The 12,153-nt window shown below is 33.6% G+C and overlaps 1 protein-coding gene across 1 annotated transcript; it reads right to left on the reverse strand.

The window, feature by feature from the left end:
- Positions 1 to 8,968: 8,968 nt before the first annotated feature.
- Positions 8,969 to 11,810, reverse strand: LOC114322819 (protein FAR1-RELATED SEQUENCE 1-like). The gene is made up of 3 exons (XM_082913523.1): positions 9,737 to 11,810; positions 9,318 to 9,645; positions 8,969 to 9,239 (listed from the first exon to the last, which is right to left on the reverse strand). Exons 1-2 carry the CDS (start codon positions 10,511 to 10,513, stop codon positions 9,574 to 9,576), a joined length of 849 nt encoding a protein of 282 aa, XP_082769649.1. The 5' UTR covers positions 10,514 to 11,810; the 3' UTR covers positions 8,969 to 9,239; positions 9,318 to 9,573.
- Positions 11,811 to 12,153: the final 343 nt, after the last annotated feature.

Below are 12,153 nucleotides of genomic sequence, written 5' to 3' on the forward strand. Positions count from 1 at the left end.
AGGTGGGTGGTGGTGGCGGAGGCGGAAGACGGTGGTAGAAAATGGTGGCGGGTGGTGGCTAGTGTTGGGTGGTAAAAAAAAAAAAAAACTGAAAATTCAAAATGGAAACACATTTTTTGTGTTTTCATTTTTTGGCCAAATTTATAAACTGAGACCACTGATTTATAAATAAAAAATTTTACCAAACAAGTTTTTATTTGAGTTTTTTAAATTTTTGTAAATATAAACAGAAAACTGAAAACGTAAGTGTTACCAAACGGCACCTAATATTTTTAATTTCTATAAATTGAAACCCTCCATGTCACTTTTATTTCACACAAACATTTAGATTTAATATTTCTTTTCTCCTCTCTTCTTTGAATTTGATTTCACAGCAAACCTCTTAAATTATTTTCTTTTTAGTTTTTTCATCCAATCACTATGGAAGGTTTATCAAAAACAAAGAGAGGAAAATCATTCATCATTAAAGAAGATATGACAATTTGTAAATCTTGGTGTCACATTTCGGAAGACCCAATTGTTGGCAATTCGCAATCGTATGCTCACTTTTGGGGGGAGAATTTACGAAAATTATTGTTTGCTTCAGAATGATCAGTCCAGAACACAAGTGTCTATTCAATCTCGATGGAGTATAATCATGAAATGTTCTAACAAATTTCAGGGGTGTTTAGCGCAAGTCGAAAATCTTCACCCAAGTAGGATTTCTCAAGTTGATATAGTAAGTTTTTATCTTCAGTTATTATGTTTAGTTTCTTATTCTGGTATCGTATAAAAATTAAGTAATGCTGAGATACATACCCAGTTGCTATAATCATAGTTAGAAGCAGAGCCAAAGCTGCAGTCTCATCTTGAGAAGAAGTCAGCATTGATATCTTGTTCATCACAGCTTTGTTTTCCTAAATGTTCTTCAGATAATATCTGTAACAAATATAGATATAGTCTTAATGTTTGTTAGACAGTTAGAGTGTTTGTTAGTTGCGTTAGTTACTGAGTTAGTTAGATAGTTTTCACTATATAATATCTTGAGCAGTGTATATGTGGATTCATTGAATAAAATTGATAGTAGTCTATTATTCTTCTCATGGTATCAGAGCCTAACTAAGCTCTTACGAGCATCGTTCAAGATTCATTCATGGCAGATCCTGTTTCTTTACCTTCAAGTCTTCAGTCTCTTCTATCTAATTTTGGTTCTCTCATTACTGTTAAACTTGATTCCACAAATTTTTTGATTTAGAGAAATCAACTCCATAATATTCTTCGGGCTGCAGGTCTTCTTGGATATGTAATAGGTGCAATACCTTGTCCTCCACAAGAAGGTGTATAGAATCAAGCGGAATTCTGATGGTTCTGTGGCAAGGTATAAAGCTAGATTGGTGGCAAAGGGATATCTTCAACAAGAAGGTGTTGATTTCCATGAAACTTTTAGCCCTGTGGCTAAGCAGCCTACAATCCGTATTTTTCTTTGCTTGGCTCTCCATTTTACTTGGCCTATTCATCAATTAGACATTTCTAATGCCTTTCTTCATGGCACATTAGATGAGGAAGTGTATATGTTACAACCTCCAAGTTTTATTCAATCTTCCAATCAAGTGTGCAAACTTAAGAAAGCCTTGTATGGACTTAAACAAGCTCCTCGAGCTTGGTATTCTACTTTCTCTAAGTTCCTCATTTCTCAAGGCTTTGCTAACAGTCATTCAGATTCCTCTCTTTTTGTTCAACACACTTCCACCAGTCTTCTTATTCTTGTCGTCTATGTTGATGACATTCTAGTCACTGGTAGTGATCCTACTCTGCTTGCACAATTTATTCAGCATATGCATACTGTGTTCTCCATGAAGGAATTGGGGACTGTGTCCTATTTCTTGGGCATCTCAGTTCAAGCCTTATCTCATGGTTATTTCTTATCTCAAGCTAAGTATGCCACTGAGCTGCTTCACAAAGCTGGTTTAACTGATTGTAAACCCTGCTCCACTCCTTTAACCGTCAAGGCTTCTTCTTCTCATTCTTCTGCTTCACCAGATGAGCTTCCATTTTCTAATCCTTCTCTGTATAGGAGTATTGTTAGTGGTCTACAGTACCTCACTATTACCAAACCTGATTTAACCTTAGCTGTTAACCAAGCATGTCAGCATATGCATCTTCCCACGAATGCTGATTTTCAAGCTGTCAAACACTTGTTGAGATATGTGAAAGGTACTCTTCACCATGGTCTGCACTTTACTTCTGGTCTCTTATCTCTTCATGCTTTTTCTGATTCAAACTGGGTTGGAGATAGTGTTGATCGAAAGTCCACTTCAGGTTACTGTGTCTATTTGGGTTCTAATCTGATGTCTTGGAGTGCTAAGAAACAGCCCATTGTTTCTAGATCATCTACTGAGGCTGAGTATAGAGCATTAGCTAATGCCACTGCTGAATTAACTTGGCTGCAGCAGTTGTTGAAAGATATGCATATTCTCTCATCTTCTATTCCTGAGCTCTGGTGTGACAACATTTCTGCAATGGCATTGGCTTCTAATCCAGTTTTTCATTCTCGCTCTAAACATATAGAAATTGACTGTCATTTTATTCGGGATAAAGTTGTTGCCAAATTGATTGCTTTGAAATATGTTCCTACCACAGATCAGGTGGCTGACATCTTCACCAAACCTCTTTCTACCTCTCATTTTCTTTATTTGGAAGACAAGCTTCTTGAACAGTCTTGCCCCATCAGCTTGTAGGGGAGTGCTAAGATACATACCCAGTTGCCACAATCACAGTTAAAGGCAGAGCCAAAGCTGCAGTCTCAGCTTGAGAAGAAGTCAGCATTGATATCTTGTTTATCATAGCTCTGTTTTCCTAAATGTTTTTCAGATATTATCTGTAACAAATATAGATATAGTTGTAATGTTTGTTAGACAGTTAGAGTGTTTGTTAGCTGAGTTAGTTACTGAGTTAGTTAGATAGTTTTCACTATATAATATCTTGAGCAGTGTATATGTGGATTCATTGAATAAAATTGAGAGTAGTCTATTATTCTTCTCAAGTAATTAAATAGGGTTTCAATTTTTTTTTTTTAAATAGATGCTTCAAGAAAAATTTTTACACCATCAAGATGAAAACAAACATTTTGCTTTTGAATATTATTGGCCAATATTGCAAGACAATATCAGGTGGCAAGATGTAGCTCCCAGGAATACGGTAAAGTCAAGGAAACATACAGTGTTTACCTGTAATTCAGCCCCCGATTCCCCTATGGATAATTGCATTTCTCTTGAAAAGGACAACAGTCCAAGTGTTGGTAACAATCCAACTATTTGTGAGGGCAGTGCTTCTGCAAGGGGTAAAAGGCCGATGGGTAGGAAATCTGTGAAAGAATTATTTCGGAGAAATCAAGTCATTGAAACTGAAGTCCAAAAAAATGAATATACAATTGGACACATTTAACCAACACCTTGCTGAGAAAGAAAAGAAAAAAGAGGAAAGAGAAGAAAAAATGATTCAAGCACTGCAGGAGATGAAAGAATTTGAGATGAAAAAACATGAGTTTGAGACCCTCAGATGGAAGAACACAAAATAATGACTACGGATATTTCTCATTTAGACCCTCAGATGAATGCGTATTACACAATGCGAAAAAAATGAGATTTTCGCCAAGTGGTCCTCAAATGTGAGCAGCCCAAATTTTTATTTCCCCCTACCTCCTGATGAATAATTACGGGATAATTTATTTTTAAAATTTGCAATATCATTTATTTTTTGATGTAATTTTTAGTCTTTATTTGCAATGTAATTTTTATTTTGTAATGAAATTTCATGTTATTTTTTTTTTGAGTATTTTGTACTTCACAATATAATATTATAATAAAAAAATAAAATAAAAAGACATTAAATGAAGATAATTATATTAGAATAAAAAGGCATTAACTGACATTAAATAACATTAACTGTCATTAAAAAGATAAAATGCAAATTTAATCTAACTCTCCAGCTCGGGACCACAAGTGTTCAATTAGATCATTACAAATTGCGTTATGGGCTTCAATAGATCTAATCCTTTGCCGATTCAACATAAATTGAGAATACTCCTCATTCGGATCGCGTGACACTTGACAGCCCAAATTACTGGTATCAGTCTCAAGTTGTGCTGCACTGTGTTCATTTTCTGGAATATCACGCTCGTCTTCAATGATCATATTATGCAAAATAATGCACGTCTTCATGATGTAGTACAGAACCTCATCACTCAAACCTCTAGCTGGAACTCTGACAATATTAAATCGTGCTTGGAGCACTCTAAATACCCTTTCGATATCTTTTCGACATGCCTCATGCATCCTTACAAATAGTTGTCTCTTTGCGCCTTGAGGTTGAGATATTGTTTTCATAATCGTTGCCCAACGAGGATAGATACCATTAGTAAGATAATATCACATGGTGTACGCGTGATTATTGGTGGTGTTGTTGGCAGCAGGGGCATGTCCTCTAGTTAATTCAGCAAATAAAGGTGACCTGTCAAGAACAGTAATATCATTGTTAATCATATTATTTAATTTTGATGATGTCTAAAATATTATTTGTAACAATTTAGATTTTTTTAATATACATATTATTTGACACAAAATATTATCTTTTCAAAATATATATATTTGTTAAATATTATTTAAATAAAAATATTTTTGAACACTTTACTATTCACTTTTTGACAAAATTAAAATTGATTAATTATATTATTTTGACAAATGTGATATTGATAATTTGTTTTCTTTTGATATGATCACATAGGATGAATGATATATAGCAAAATTATTTGATTTATATTTTGCATGCAAAGTGAAACTTACTCAAGTGGTGTTTGAAAATAAATCATACCTTAAGGTAAGTGTAAAAGTTTGACAAAATTATTGCATCTTATATATATGCATACATATATACATGATATTATATTCAACAGTGTTGATTATATTATATATTCAAACTTTGGTGATTTGTCTGTAAAGTTTGAAAAAGTGAATAAAGAAAATTTATACAAAAGAAAAGGTGCCCATGATTACAAGAGAAGACTTATGTAATTGTAAATCAATCTTTGAAGATGTTTTGCCTACAGAATTAAAAAGAAAAGTTCAAAAATGCTTTGAATTCTCTTGCATAAGAAAATAGACACAAAATCATGTAGTTCTTGACTTCAAGGAGTCCATAATGATGGAGCAAAATCAATTCCCTATTTGAATTCAAAGATGTGATTCAAATTGTTTACAAATCGGTGGCTCATATTTGAATTTTGTATCATGTCACACATACACACACACACACACACACACACATATATATATACCAATGAAACAAGAAAAAAAAATTGAAGCAAATTATTTGCTTGGTTGAAAGTTGTGTTTTATATCAAAATTTTCTAAAACGGTGGCTGCATTTTTGACTAAATAAAAAGGGAAAAGAAAAAGTTACTCTTACTAATTATTTTCATCTTTTTCTTTATTAACATGTGCTGAATATTAAAATTAAGAAGCGTGCTTATGTAAGCCATGATGTCAGCAAGGAGTGTCCAACGGGTATATTTTTGTGTATAAATAGAAGTATTGTGTGTGGAAAAAAATCAAGAACTTGAAGAGAAAATTTTCTGTGAGCTCCAAAATTTTGAGTATATTGTATTCTGCTCTTTCACTTTCAGATCTAAGTCTAGCTTTTGTTTTTACACTTTCATATTTACTCTTTGTGAGAGAATTATTGTAAAAGGAGGTTTAAGTACCACTTATTCTCATTCCTTATTTTTGTGAGAGATTTTGTAAGGGTAAGACATTTATTGTTGAATGAGGCTCAATAGATAAGAGTAAGTGCTGTGCCAAATCCACAAGTTTGGTGGTGTATTTATTCAATTGATAGTAAAGAAATTCTCAAGGAGGTTCCTTGGGGAGTGGATGTAGGCTTGGCGTGCCGAACCACTATAAATCGCAGTGTTTGATTTTCTCTCCCTATCTCTCTTACTTTTATATTGATAATTATTATTCTATTTTTTTTATTTATTAAAATTCTGAATATTGTGTTAATTTTAATATTGTGAAATTTTTAATAACTAATTCACCCCCCCTCTTGGGTTGCCTATCTAGGATAACAATCATTTAGAGAGCCAGACATGCCAAAGAAAGCATGCCAAATCCACAAGTCATAGGAGACAACTGCCTCGAGTACAACTGTTGGTTTGTGATAATGTCCAGTGTAAGCACCGGCTTGGGCAGTTGGACATTTATCCTAACACTAGGGCATCCAATCCAAACTCCCTAACATTCCAGGAAACCCGCGTTGCTCTCCCTCTTGAAATAATCTGGCGACATCTGCTTCATTTGGAGATCTTAAGTAAACGGCTTCATAGGTAGCAATAATTAATTTGGTAAAAAAATTTAAGGCGGCAATTGTAGTACTTTCGGCGATTCTAATTTACTCGTCTATAGTATCAGCAGGTATGCCATACTGGAGGATCCGAAGTGCTACAGTCATCTTCTGTACACTGGATAATCCAGGAGCACCAGTAGCATCACGGGTTTGGATGAAGTACTCATTCATTTGTTGAATATCGTGTAAGATACTAACAAACAATGACTGCCTCATTTGAAAATGTCTTCGGAAGTATTCTTTTGGATAGACAGGATTATCTACAAAATAATCTCTATAAATTTGTTTATCGCCTTTGACCCTCTCATGATTAATGTATCGATGACCACTTGTGGAACCAACATATTTGGTTTGTTGGTTTAGGCTTAACCTCTGTAATATTTGTTGTTGTGCTGTGAATAGTTGCATCATGATGATATCATCATCAGATGATGAAGATTCATCAAAATCTTCATTCAATATGACTTTAGTCAAATTGTTCATTGTAGGTGGATGGGTGAGTGGGTGAATATGAAAATTGTAGAAAATCTTCTACGTAGATACAGAGAGTTTAGAAGATATGAAAATGATGGGTAGGTGAATATGAAAATTGTAGAAAACCCTGTGTTATATTTATAGAGAAAATTGTGGGTGGGTGAATGATGGATGGTTGTTGGATGGGTGAATGAATAATGGGTGGTTATTGGGTGGGTGGATGAATAATGGATGGTTGTTGGGTGGGTGGATAATGGGTGGTTGCTGGGTGGATAATTGTGAGTGAATGAATGCTGGGTTAATAATGGATGGTTGTTGGTAGTTGGTTGTTGGTGAATAATTAGTGATTGTTTATTTTTTATGTGTAATTAAAAAAATTTATTAAATATGTAGTGATATGTTTTTTGGTGGGGGTGAATTAATCAAACAATTTTTTTTTTCAATTTTTCATTTTTTTAATTTTTTATATTTGTCTAGTTAGGAAGAATATACATATATAATTTTTTTAACAAACAGGTAAAAAAATGTCACAAAACACAAAAAATAAACAAAAATAAATTACAAAAAAACCTATATCCAAACAACACTAACAAACTTGGAGGGAAAGTTAGTTGAGATTTGCCAAAATAGCAAATGACTATTGGAGCACCATTGCTATAATTTGGCAAAATAACACTATTCAATGCCAAATTATAGCAATGACAATAGCATTATAGCAATAATGGTTGGAGATGCTCTAACTATTGTTCCCAAACACCACTACAATATCTTATTCTGAATAGACATACATACATATGCACATATGCTAATGTCCTATCTTTTGGTAAAAATATTGTGTGTCTACGTTCTGGTGTAAGTACTTTAAGGAATTGTCATGTTTCAAGGTTTCATTTGGAATTCGGATAAATTAAACAAAAATTAGGAATTTCAAAAGAACATGGCCTGCCTTAGAAAAAAGACACAAATGTTTCTCTATACAAGTCCAAGATCCATATTTATGAATGGCTTCATGAATTGAACATTAATAGATTTTCTATCACTGACATCATTCTCTCTTTCCACTCCCTTGTGGCAAGCACATTGAACTTTCTTTAACTATGGCTCTAGTGAGTTTCCTTAACAAAGGCACTTCTATGGGTTGCAGACTACAGTCACAAACATATGGGATCTCCCTCCTTTCCAGCCCTCTTTAGTTCGGCTTCATCCAGCCATTTCACCAGATGGAGACGCATGGCGTTTGATAGATCTGAAGGCACCAAGGAGGCCACGTCTATGGAGTTGCTGAGTTAACAAAATGACACCGAAATTAGTCGTTTTGGGTTAACAGAAGGTGACTAACGGGATGATTCAACACTTATAATAAATATAATAGATAAATGATTTAATTTAATAAAAAATTTCAAACCCAAAATTAAATTTTAAGCCAAAAAAGATCCCAACAAGTTAATTTTTTATATATATAAAAAAAAAAATTAGTTGACCGGCCGGACTTCCGGCCAGTCTACCGGTCAGACCAATTTTTTTTTTCTTTTATTCCTTTTCTTGAGAGCTCTAAGGACTACAAAGAGATTGGCTTTTTAAATTCTGATGTTCCTTGCCTGAATCAATTACATAACAAATGATGTTCAGCTAATAAAGTGATTGGCTTCTTCAAAGATAGTCTGTGTAACAAATGATAGTCTTTGAAATTTGATGTTCCCTTAGTCTAAGCCAATCTATTGTATAACAAATCAGATTTCAATGATAGTCTTCAAAGACAGTTTACACAAAGACTATCTTTGAACATCAGGCAGGAGATGTTTACACAAAGACTATCTTTGAGATCAGATTTCCTTTTCTTGTTTTCCTACATTAATTGCAACATATTAGACTGAAGTTAAATGAAACTCTATGAAACAGCACAAAAGCAACCATAATTTATGAAACATGATGGTGACAGTTTCAAAATTTAGAAGCCATATATTTAGGCAAAAATGCTCATCAATACATCCTTGTAAACAATCCAATTGCACAATCTCAGCGAATTCAACTCAACCACATTAGTGTTGTCCTGCAATACATCCTTGTAAACAATCTCATACCCACCTCATCAAATATGCTTATCAACAACATCTATAAAATCAACTTTTCCGAGATATTCTTCATTGTCCCAAAAATAAAATTTCGTACCCAAAAAAAATCACTTCTACGATTCAATGGACCGTGTAGTAATAGAAATATTCACAATCCAAATTTACAATAAACATTCCCAAATTTAATGTTCACAATAAACATTCCCAAATTTAATGTTAACAAAAATCTTTCACTTGCAACAATCTTCATCGGTCTCCAAGAATTTCTGGATATATTGGTGTAGAGGAATTCCGAATAATGTTTAGATTGGGAACCTATGAAGTAAAAAACATAATCAGAATCAGTTCAAAGCATAGAATTGAAGGATATCCACAATAATTCATGTTAAATACCTGATTGTAATGTGTGCTAGTCTAGCATTGTGATGAGTTAAGCAAAGTAGATCCTTGAAGTAGGGCTCGGAAGTTGGCATATTGAGACTCTCCATTCCATGTCCAAGGCATTGAATTTGGTACTTCAGCTAATGGTTGCCTCATATGTGGGAGTATATTCGAAGATATATGTACATCCTAGAAATTGAAATTTCTTGAAAAGAACTCGAATAAATTTAAAAATGTAAAGATAAGAACACAAAAAAATAAGTATTACTTATATTGAAGTTGGTACTTGAACATATGGTGGCATCATATATGGGAGCATATTTGAAAAAGCTTGTACATCCTATCAAGATAAGAACTTAGATGAAACCAAGTAACATAAATTGAAAAATTTAAAGAATGTAAAGATCATAAAAAAAAATATTAAATAATACCTGAACGCGTTGTTTTTTCTTTCTTGAAGTCTCCAATGCCTTTTCCAAGCTACTTATAATCCGTCGCCTTCCACAAATGGGGTCAATCCTTTTCTTCAATCCCTTTGCTTGAATGACATTTTCACTGCCCTCATTCGTTCTCATTGTAGAGCTAGCATCATTTAAGTTTAGTGGTCCATTGGTGATACATATACGCAACTTATTTTGAACAAATGCAAGCAATTTTTTCCCTTCCTGAACATAATCTTCATATGTTTCTTCCAATTTAGATGCCTGGGATGAAATCATAGTAAAGAGGGAGCACAGTGACTTGTATCTGCTGCTCTGTTCCAACTTAGGGTCAGCTTGAATGTCGCGCCCTTTGTAATCTTGGACAATTTCAGCTCTTGCTAATTTGGTCCACCTTTTCAGGACATATTGGCTTGGAATTTCCATTATGATCATTTCATCTTTAAGAACCTTAATAACATAACTACACAATATTCCTTTCATCTCAAACAACCAACAAGAACAAGACAAATTACCATCTTTGTCTTTCTTCACTTCACGCATTGGAGATTGTCGATACGCTTTGACAATATAAACCAAACAATCATCCTTGTGAACACAATTTGCTACGTATAACTCAAGTGAACCGACATATTCATCTTGAAATTCTTCAAAGATAGTCTTTGTGTAAACATCTCCTGCCTGAATCAACATCAGAACTTGGACTTTTATCCTGGGCAACTTATATGACAATGCATACTCAGTTTCATATTCCTTATCGCTTCTCATTAAGCACCTTTTCGAAGTGAGTGAAAAATTGAATCAAATTGTAATATGATCTCAAGTACTCTTTCAAATCAGCATTTAAGCTCTCACTAAGTTGTGTGCTCTTCATCCCTGCTGACCATGTCCACCTAACATATGCCCTAACCCATTTTTTCCTTAAATGAAAAATGCTTTGCAGCCATGAATTATTATGAACATCAAACTCATCTAACATAGCATTCCAAGCTGCAAAAAATTCCTCTTCCTTTTCATACTCATCTATAAACTTTCCCAAAACATTTCTTACCCCACTATGATATGTGTTAGGCATCACATATGAAATAGCCTTAGCCATTACTGCATCTTGATCTGTGAAAATAGTTTTTGGATGTTTATTTAACATTGCCTCTAAAAAAGTTTTAAACAACCATATAAACTAATCGGTTGTTTCATCATACATCAATGCAGCTCCAAAAACAATGGTCTCTCGGTGGTTATTGAAGCCAACGAAAGTAGCAAAAGGTCGGCTCTCTCTATTAATCTTGTATGTTGTGTCAAATGTTATAACATCCCCAAATTGACCGTAGTCAATTATCATTCTAGCATATGTCCAAAAAATATTTGTTATTTGCTCTTCAATATCCAATTGCACAGAATAAAAGAATGAAGGATTTTGTACTGTCTGATCTTGAAACTACTTCAATATGCTCCCTGCTTCACCAAATTCCAACATTTTTTGTTTTTTTGTTCTTAAATAATTCTCTTGATCTTTTTTCAAAAACCTAACACATTCTCCTCCACCTGCCTCTCTACCTATTAACTCATAGGATGACCTAAGAGGTATCCCAGAGTCATTTGCTAAATCTATTTCAATATATTGAGAGGTGGAAATTTTTCTTTGGGAAGGAAGCATATGAGCACATGCACTTACTACAAGGGGATGGTTGTGTGTTTCTACAAAAATGATAACTCTATACTTCCCAATTTGCCTAATTAATTTAATGCTCATCAAAGCACCACAACCGGTCCTTGTCTCCGCCCTAGGAATCCTTATAGCAAAATCTCTTTTATCAGATTTTCTAAGACCCTCCTTAGAACAAACAAATGTCCTTGAAGTAATTTCACCGGTCTTACTTTTGTGAGCATATTCTTTTCTAATACTAAATCCAACTCTTCCTCCATAAGAATTATAAAATTCATAAGCTAATTGTTCAGAGTCAAATTCCATACCTAATATGGATTTACATTGTGTATTATCCTCGCCATGAACGTCCATTTGGGTAGCAATTGTTAAATCATCCATATTCGATATATCCAATACCTAAAATGCAAAAAAGTAAATATGATTTTTTATCTAAGAAATATTTGAAAGCAGTACATGGTTTAATGTTCTTAAATGATATTGAGGCTCTGTTTTACACATTAATGTTCTGTTTCATGCTATCTACTAAATCAATTTTTTCTTTTTCTAAATATTTGATTTGTGGAAAAGTGATTGTCTTCTCCTAAATCAATAGAAAAACTTTACAGAAGTATCTAAAAGCCTAACCTTGATGGATATGACAAATCTGTTTCTACTTAAGAGTGAAAAAAATCTGTTCAGTGAAATATGAGCATCATATACATACCAAATTTTAGGTGGGTTCTCTAAAATTACCAGATTT

This window comes from Camellia sinensis, chromosome 2 (genome assembly GCF_055761805.1).
Source record: "Camellia sinensis isolate YWXY chromosome 2, ASM5576180v1, whole genome shotgun sequence".
NCBI lineage: Eukaryota > Viridiplantae > Streptophyta > Magnoliopsida > Ericales > Theaceae > Camellia > Camellia sinensis.